General features: G+C 34.5%; 1 protein-coding gene across 3 annotated transcripts; it reads left to right on the top strand.

The window, feature by feature from the left end:
• Positions 1 to 856: 856 nt before the first annotated feature.
• LOC125189087 (protein FRA10AC1) lies at positions 857 to 7,127 on the top strand. 3 transcript variants are annotated; one of them, XM_048086280.1, is made up of 11 exons: positions 857 to 1,049; positions 1,129 to 1,196; positions 1,414 to 1,495; positions 1,960 to 2,043; positions 2,631 to 2,670; positions 3,212 to 3,257; positions 4,603 to 4,661; positions 5,220 to 5,287; positions 5,703 to 5,786; positions 5,883 to 5,950; positions 6,849 to 7,127. In XM_048086280.1, the coding sequence occupies exons 1-11, from the start codon at positions 994 to 996 to the stop codon at positions 6,935 to 6,937; spliced, it is 744 nt and encodes a 247-aa protein (XP_047942237.1). In that variant the 5' UTR covers positions 857 to 993; the 3' UTR covers positions 6,938 to 7,127. The 3 variants fall into 3 exon arrangements, with proteins under 3 accessions (XP_047942237.1, XP_047942238.1, XP_047942239.1); XM_048086281.1 differs by having other exon boundaries at positions 5,883 to 5,947; XM_048086282.1 differs by lacking the exons at positions 4,603 to 4,661; positions 5,220 to 5,287 and having other exon boundaries at positions 5,711 to 5,786.
• Positions 7,128 to 9,616: the final 2,489 nt, after the last annotated feature.

A 9,616-nucleotide genomic window follows, 5' to 3' on the forward strand; every position in this document is an offset into this window, starting at 1 on the left:
AATTTAAGTTATGCAAAAATACAAGTAAGAAGTAAAAATAGGCATTACATATTTTTAAAATATATTGCTACAAATATATGTATAATGCTTGAAATGAGAAAAATAAGTAAAGAAGGACTTGAAATGTGATTAATGATTTTTCAAAGACGTGCGATAATATTTTTTCAACTTCACGGACCTAAAATGTAAGAACCTCATTTTCCATATACTATTCCCTTCGTTCCGCTTTAGCAGTCCCATTGACTTTTCTGTCATCTTTTTGTAAAAATGATAAAAAATAGTTAAAGTGGAGTAATGGTAAAGTAAGAGAGACAATAATGTAGATAAGACTCTTCTTTATATTATTCTCTCTCTTAATTTATCATTTCTCATCTTTAACTATTTTTTATCATTTTTACAAAAATATGACAGAAAAGTCAATGAGACTGCTAAAATGGGACGAAGGGAGTACTAATTTTGAGATTTACTCTTAACTAAATACTACTCCACTAAGTAGATTCGTCTTCTGTTACTGACCCTCTTATATTTTGTTTAGTCTTAACTACTTAGTATTATTTCTATTTCAAGTAAGAACTAAAATAGTCAAATTAAGGTGGTGTTCGATTGACAAGATAAAATAATATCAAGATAAAATTTAGCATTGAGTCGTGAGATTATTTTAATTATAGAGGATTAGCTATCCATCTAGGATTGAGTTATGTGGTTGAATTTCATGAACCAAACTCATAACAAATTTAATCTTGGATACAATCTTGCAAACTGAACGTCCTAATATAATAAACTTAATTAGATATTTTTTTATTATATTTCAAATACAATTTCATTATCATCAATCCTTAATTTACCATGTAAAAAAACAGACACTAGTTCGTAATATTGGAGTACTAGTTTGCAACGAGAAAGAAAGCAGCAGTCGATGGAAATCCAGAAATAAACAGAAATTCCCTTTTGATTTCTGATCAAAATCGAACCGTCGCTGAGATATAGAGATTCATGGCGTCATTTGGGTCTATCAAGCAAGCAATTTTCGAGAAACAAGCAAGAAAGCAGTATGTATTTCTTTTTTTCCTTGTTAAAATTTTTATGTATAGGTCAGAGAATTCTGAATTAGGATATCCGGACAATCAGGCAGTATCAGGACCATATACGAGGGCTCAACGCATTCGATCGCCACAAGAAATTTTTGAATGATTACGGTCAGTTGTTGAATTTTAGTTTCATCAATTTATGACTGTTGCTAATGCTAGGATAGGTATGTTATGAACAATCACAGCATTAAATAAAATATTATTTCATGTTATATGTACTACTAGTATGTATATGCGTTTCTGGTTCTTCTGTGGGAAGAGCATTTGGGGATATAAGCAGAGCTCAATCATTTTTTATGAAGTCATTTTTATTTTATGGTTGCAGTTGCTTATTATGGAAAAGAGAAATCTGCTCGAGAAATATTGCCAGTTAAAACTGACCAAGACACCATTAGAGAAGGATATCGGTAGGTTTCATTCGTTTGATTTTAAAATGTTCCTGCGAGTTCGAGCTTCGAAGAAATTGAGTTTTCAAATGGTCTGTTGTGACAACCAAGTAGAAGTTATTTGTTTGGCTTTGGGAGCTAGTGAACAATGTAAAGCTTTTAATAGAAAACATAAGCCCTACTATATATATTAGGCTTTATACTGGTATTTAACCATACAAAGTCCACTGATTTAGTATTAATACTTTGTATATGTGTAAGTTTTTGTCATTGAAATACATTTAGAAATTGAAATGATATGTTCTTGAAATCATTGATTGTTTGTACCTTTGGTTTGAAAATCTAAATCCAACATGTAAGTATGCTATATGACCCCATCCCTAACATAGGACCTAAAGCCTAATGAATAACGCTGCAGTTTGATTATTTGAGCTCTTATGTTTAGTCAGTGATCCTAACTATATCTTTCGTCATATTGCCAAAAGGTTCATAATGACTGAGGAAGATGACATGAATCATTCTTGGGAACACAAGCTAGTAAAGCGCTACTATGACAAGCTGTTCAAGGAGTATCCTTTGCTTTAGTGATATTAGTATCTTACTATGTTATTGGTTTCTCGTGTCTTTCTATTGCCCCCCTGGGTTTGAAAATCAGTAAACATGATTCAATCACGTCGTTGAAGCCGTGAAAGACAATTCATGTATTGGAGGGTGAGCGCAGTGATATAGCTATGTGACTATGTCCTTTATTTCGGATTGGATCTGTCAAGTCTATGTTTACTAATGACATTGAGAAATTTATTTTGCACATTCACATGGCCAAGTAGTTAGAAAAATGTTAACTCAGGGACAATAGATAGTTCTCGGGTTACTAGTGGACATATGACGAACCAATATGCCAAAACATTTGACTCCAAAATATAAAAAAATGCTAGTTATACCAAACTTAGTGTTGAAGTAACTAGTGAAAATGTTGTCATGTCATCTTACTAATTCTCTTCCCAAAAATATGCATATATATTTGTCAAGTGACGTTCAACATCATGATACATACAATGTTGTGTTATGACAAAGTTCTTATAGAATCTTTAGTTGCTATATTGGTTTTTGAGAAACGAATTCTTCCAACTTATTTATTTCTCTTAACGCTTTCAAGATATTGCATAGCTGACATGTCCCATTACAAGACTGGCAAGGTATGAGTTTTTTTATCCTTAGTAGCTAGTAGGCATTTATAGTCAATTGGATCCCACCCCATCACTCGTTATTACTTTACCTCTAGAGCCTAGAGGAATGATCAAAATTTGTAGACTCAATCTCTTCCAACAGTAATCAAAGAAAACAGCTGGCTTCCTAGATGCTCAACTTCAGCCAGATGGTGGATTATGAACTGCAGTATCTTTGATTAAACCCAAGGAATGCTAATTATTTTTGGCTTGGATATGTATGGAGATGTCCATCTATCTCATACATATATTCTGCTTGTTGTTTACTACTCCTTAGATTTCTTAAACGAGGGCCCTTTTTGGAATATAAGAGAATTTGAATGAACACTTGTTACTTTCAGCATATTTCAGAACGAATTTAGTTGGGCTAGCTAGTAAGACTCACCAACTTAGCTATACAGTATATTTAAGTGACCTACAACATGCATGCAACTATTTTTTCTGTAGTTTTGCATGATTTAGTTTTTTTATACAAAGCCTTTTGCTAAAGCGCAGCTTGTTCTCTTTTTAGATTGGTCTTAGATGGAGGACTGAAAAGGAAGTAATAGCTGGGAAAGGTATGGTTTACTTCAAATTCCTTTTCTCCTATTAAGTAGTAAGTAATTAGGACAGCCTTCAACTATAAGTGTTAATTGAAACATTTTTACCGAAGCACTCAAAATGATGCTTGTAGCATGATTCTTCCTCTGTCCAGCATTTAGTTGTAGCAGAACTTATCTTCTAACTTTCGCATTACAGTTGTTAGTATAACTTATAGTGATAAGTCAATATCTTCACAGCCAATGAAAATAAAGGAGAACAAATCTTGGGAGGGCCCCAAGATTATGTCTTATGCTTTTGTAAATTCAAAATATAATCTTTTGAATGTAAACAATAAGTTGGCAAATAAAAACACTATTCTAGAATTCGTAGAACCAGGTAAAGGTAGTTAGTTATCTTTTGTAAGCTAACCATCTTTAATGCTTTAAAAACTTAATTATGAAGTTGATTCTAGGTCTCCATGAATTGTATTGAAAACCACTAACTTTCTGGATCATGGAAGTCAAGCATGAGTGAAAAATGATGCTTTCTCTTCATTCTCAGTTTGAAGTCAAGTTTTTGTTGAAAATATCTCTCTTTACTGTATTCTAAAATAAAACATTGGTGATCCCTTCTTAGTGTTGGATTGTCCATTTAAATATTCATCAAATGCTGTTCTAGGGCATTTTGTACTTTGGCTAGGGATCTCATATTAGCTACACACCATATGGTAGAAATCAGTCATACTACTGAGTTATTTTTAGACTATCTTTCTAATTGCTACTTATTTGTTTTCATGTATTCCGGATACCTTTTCTGGCACCACCGCATCAGTCAAGTGTTGTATTGTCCCCGACCCCCTAGTATTAGGTAGTATGGAGTGTGCTGAAAGTAAATTAGTTATGTGAGGAGAAGATTAAAGGGCAATTCAGTTTTACTGGGAAGGCGTTTAACATTTAGGATTCAACAGGATTTATTTGGAGTCTTCCTTATTGGTGCTACCTGATGGAATTATTTTGGCGTCCTTCCTTTGACAATCAAGTAGTTTTCCCTTTTAAAAAATTTTCATATGAGTTCTGGTTAACTCCTCCACTAATGTAATAACCATGAATGAACGACCCTTCATTGTGTGCAATGGGTGGTGAGTTGCCATCTGCATAAGTGGTTAACCTTTTAGGCAATGAAGGGCATGCCAAGTGTCAATGAAAAGAAGAATAACTTTAAAAAAAACCATTAATGTTTTCTAATAATGAACTGTTATCCATGAACGATCTTTTGGGTGCTCTCTATGCATTATAGTTTGTTGCTTTTCAGTTTCAGCTTATGGAGTTTCTGTTTTTCTCTTTGGAATTAATTCTGACTGAATGCCTCTTAAACTATCAGGACAGTTTGTTTGTGGTAATAAGCACTGCGACCATAAAGATGGTTTGTCAAGCTATGAGGCAAGTTTGTGGCCATGATTATCTGCCAATTATTTTTTAGTGATTGAATGAGGAATGGAAATCACTTTCTTTTGGCATCATTTACCTCCTATTTCATGGTGACATTGGTTTCATTTTTGTGTGGCCTTGTTTTCTGAACCAATGGAGCGTAATGGAATGATAAAAATTTTACGGGACGACGGAGACAGTGGAAAATGTTCTTGAAAAGGCTCCAGTTACTCGCAAATTTCAAAATCTATCATCCGTACTGTATGATTTGGATTTGAAAATGACGAAGAGGAAATTAGCATAGCAATTTTACAGGGGTAGGAGAAGTGGAAAATGTGCTTGAAAAGGCTCCAGTTACTCGCAAAATTCAAAAAGCTATCATCTGTACTGTATGCTTTGGATTTGAAATGACGAAGAGGAAATTAGCATAGCAGACTGTTCCAAATAAAAAGAGAACCCCAACTGAATGTTTGATGTTCCTAATGACAGTATACAAATTTATCTACATTGAGGCTTTCTTTTATCTTCTTTTTGGGTGCATTAGCTAATGTCTCACCTATGCATATCCAGGTGAACTTTTCCTATTTTGAAGCTGGAGAAAACAAACAAGCTCTAGTGAAATTAGTAGCCTGTGAGGGGTAATTTATTAACAGTTTCATCATTTTGTTGTGTAGATATAATTCTAAAGCAAAGGAACTTATCGTTTCTCACCTAGTTAACATTACTAGTTACTTAAATATTCCTTAAGCATTTTAGTTATGCACCTGATATATCACCTATTGATATACTGGCGATCTCATGTTGTTCCTTATTTTTTTTGTTTTAGATGCACAGCTCATAAAGTGAACTTTTAATAAGGCCTTCTCAAAGGCCATTAAAATGTATTCTTATATTTTTTTCGCAAAATCGGTAATCAAGATGAACTATAGCAGGAATCACTCAAGTTTAGAATCTACTTTTATCTTCTCTTCTTTTCTTCGCAAATTTCATATTGGAGTTGATTAGCTAGTTTCTAGATCATGAATTTCTATATTGAAGTTGATTACTGGGTAGATGTGCAGAGAAGCTATATTATAAGAAACAAAAGGAGAAGGAACGATTGAAGCGAATAGAAAGTGAAAAGCACCAAAGGAAAAGGTGAGTGTCCTGTAAATCGTATTTAGTACTATGTACATATTTCTGAACAAGACTAGAAATTCAAACAAATTGTTGGGGTAATTAATTTCCTTTTAGGGATCGCTCTGAGAGTGATGATGACACAACTAGCAAGCATGGAAAAAGCAAAGAGAGGAGAAAAGGTGGTATGCTTCACAAAATTATGCTCCTGAACTATTATCACTTGTGGTTTATGAATACAGGATGGAGAGCATAAAGTATTACAACCGTAGATTCTTAAATGAGAAGGTGGTAGGTGAAGATACATAAGCAAAAACAAGTTAACTAGTATCATATACATACTCTTGGCAGTCGTTCCCTAACTGAGGAAGATAAAGGCATTATGGTCTTTGACTCTATGATAGTGTAATATAGATATCTTCTTGTGACTTCTTCTCCTTCAATGATTCTTTTGAAGCTGGATTTGTTTTCCTTGCTAATAAAATTGTGCATTGCCTATTTTAGTAGCCTTCCAATATCTCAAAATATATATTCTGGATTGGTGGTTAGGTATTCTATTGATATCACTCTGTCAAGCTTCCAAAACCCAATTCTTTCCCTGATAGGTGCTAGTTTGGGCCATTATTATACATATCTGAATCCTTTTTGGGAGTCGGATCTCTAGTCCACAACTTGTTCTTTAAAAGCAAATGGTTTACTGGTTCATGCCTCACCTCAGCTCACTCTGCACCACTACAAACCTGTAGAAAACATTACCCATGAACTTCAGGTCTGATGTTTCAGCAACTTGGAGATGGTGAAACTGGCCTAGTTTGTAGGTCAATAGCGATAGCAGTATCAAATTCTATACAGATGGTAGGTTTAGACATGAGAAGAAAGGTCAAAAGAACTTCCTCAGCAGCTTACATGGTAGGATAGATTTGGCTTCATATGGTTATGTTAACAAGCATTACCTGAAGTCGTATAAAAAAGTTTATTAGTGAATAGTTTCGGTATATGGTTGCTTTCTTACCCTCTCCCTCCAAATAAATTTGTCTCTTGTTTGGCATTTTCTTGGTTTGTGAATTTGCATTTGGCTTTCAGGAGGCAAGGCGTTGACATCTGACGGGGAACATAAGCCAGATGACGATGATGAAAACTTTGACGAATATCTCTGTGGGATGTTTCCTTGAACATTACAAGCGTTTTCATCAGAAGAAAGCATTCACTGAGTTCATCACACCAATGTTGCCATTGCTAATCTGCTTATACAAGTTTGTCGTTTAGTTCATGTTCTTCCAACTGGAAAATGTTGCTTCTTATAAATTGATTTGGAATACAAGTTAATGATGTTGTTGGCATTGCTGCTATACATTCTTTACCTACCTTTTTCTAATTAGATCATTTGGTCACCAAAAAATATGTTGTCTTGATCATTTGAAATTTTTTTAATGGATTGGAGCATAGCTATGGTGAGTAAAATAAAGCACGAGATTGAAGCACAATATGTAAATTACCTTTTGTTTTTCTCTTCTCTTTTCTTTTCTTTTGAGGGTATACTTTATATTCAAACCAATTATTTTACTCATATGTGGATTTATTACTATTAAAGAGTAAAATGAATAGTTGAAATGCTCATATAAGTTACATTATATAAATACAAGATAAATTCAGTTTAATACTATGTCATTTTCCCCCTTATGTGAAAGGAGAACATTTATGATTTCTTAGGGTTTATTGCAATAGTAAAGTTACAATGTTGATTTATAATTTAAAAAAATGATAAATTGACATATACGTGTATTTTCATAGGAATGGTCATTCATAAGGAATGCCTATTCCCTCATGGGACTCCCAATTACTCCCATCCTACGTGACATTTCTCATTCTCATGAATATGAGATTACTAAAAATAAGTTTTACGACTTCCTTTTTTATGTAAAGCCAGTGGCAGACTGGCAGATCCAAGATCGGAAATGAAAGGGGCGGAATATATATTACAGGTTAGTTTAGGGAAAATATCGCTATTTTTTTCAATATTCGGGGCGGGCGGAAACAAACAGAGGGGGAGGATAAGGAAAGTTTATGTTCTGATAAAAGAAAATTAGTCGCACGGAGAGGAGCCGCCCCCTTCGGCCCCTAGATCCACAACTGTGTAAAGCTATTCTTTTTTTTGGAACATAATTATAAGGGCTCATTTACTATGATGTAAAGGATATGTAAACTGGGATAGAAAATGTGGACTTGATGGCAAGATAGTGCAAAGGTAAGGCTTTAGCCATCATTATTTGTGTTGCACGTTTTAAGATTGACAACCTTAATGCAAGTAATTCATATTGTCTGGTCAATAGAAGTAATTAGGTGACTCGCCCTAGTAACCTTGAAGTCGTTGTTTGGATATCATAATTGCGTTTTAGATAGACTAAAATAGTGAAATCTTATCCCTGGAATTCCCTAATTTCATAGTTTTCTCAATCAAATCAATCACTGTTTTTGTTTCCTTGTTTTATTTAATTACTTTGTTTACTTGTTTATTTAGTTTAGTTGCGTATTCAACCTGTGAAATTATTCCTCGTGTTCTGTGTTTACCTTTAGCTAAAACAGAATTACGTCGTATACTTGCAGTTATTTTTTGTGCTAATAAATAGTGCATCAGTCATTAACTTATTTTATGTCCATTTAATTCACTAAAACACAATTTTCTTAAATTTCGTACCAAAAAGGCTCTGACCTTAAACGTAATATCGCAACCATCATTCTTTAAAATACCACTGTACATGTCTAACCTTTGGTGTAATATCGCTGGAAGTCGTTTTGTACTATTTCATGACTTTTTTTCCATTTTGGTATTTTTTTGACCCAATGGGCACGAATATGCAATGTGATACTATCTTGTCGATGATATATATCTTGGAAAGGGAACATTGGTTAAAACAATACATGTCCTCAAAGCTTAAATAATGTGAATCTTCTAGATTGAAGACTCATGAATTTGCCCCAAACTTATTCTTGTAAATAAACCCAATAAATAAACAAGATAAACCAAGAAATGAAACAAGAAAAATGGATAAAAGGATAGAGGATGGATCAGTGTTATGATTTAGGTGAAGAATAAGAAAGAAATCCCAAAGACACTTTCACATACAGACACCTAATGACTCCACAAACTAGCAACACAAGAACTAGCAAGCATACCTTTACAATCAACCTTAGCCCGGCAAAAGATCGAATGCAACCCGAAGGAATTTGATAAGTCTTCAAAAGATGAAGAAGGTGAGCTCTCAAATATGGAGAAATTGTCTCTTACAAATATTCAAAAGCTGCTTGAAATGAACCCTAGCAAGAGTATTTATACTAGGACTTAAAAAGAAGCAAAACAAGACAAGTCTTGGTCAAAAAGTCACATTTCGGACAAAACACCCGACCGGGTGTTTCCCACGGCTCATTTCACCCGTCCGCGTGAAGTCTCTGGACAAAAACTGATTTCTCGGCAAAAAACCCGACCGGGTGTTTTTGGGTTGGCAAAACACCCGCCCGCGTGTTTATTTCTGCATTGCGCGGCTTTCTTAAAATGATCATAACTCTCTCATCCGAACTCCGTTTGGGGCGTGTGAGGTACTCACGCGAAGCTCTTTTGACGATGAAGACAATGGTGGTATTAGAAAAACATTTGGACACCATCTTGATAGGAAAATTCTGATTTGAGTCGGACCTCCGAATCCGGCGTGGCTCCTTGCCATATCTCCACCTTCTTTTCGAACCCCAATCAACCCATGGCCCTCGATGTTGTTGCATCCTATGATTGTGAATCCCCGGATTCACATCATCCTCTCATTCTTTGTGAAAGAATTTGTCCTCAAATTCGGTTCTTC

Source organism: Salvia hispanica, chromosome 5 (assembly GCF_023119035.1).
Source record: "Salvia hispanica cultivar TCC Black 2014 chromosome 5, UniMelb_Shisp_WGS_1.0, whole genome shotgun sequence".
Taxonomy (NCBI): domain Eukaryota; kingdom Viridiplantae; phylum Streptophyta; class Magnoliopsida; order Lamiales; family Lamiaceae; genus Salvia; species Salvia hispanica.

Coding starts and splice junctions, on each gene's coding strand:
- LOC125189087 (XM_048086280.1), top strand. CDS start 994: ATGGCGTCATTTGGGTCTATCAAGCAAGCAATTTTCGAGAAACAAGCA. Junction 2,671..3,211: donor CCCATTACAAGACTGGCAAG/GTATGAGTTTTT, acceptor TTCTCTTTTTAG/ATTGGTCTTAGATGGAGGAC. Junction 4,662..5,219: donor ATGGTTTGTCAAGCTATGAG/GCAAGTTTGTGG, acceptor ATGCATATCCAG/GTGAACTTTTCCTATTTTGA.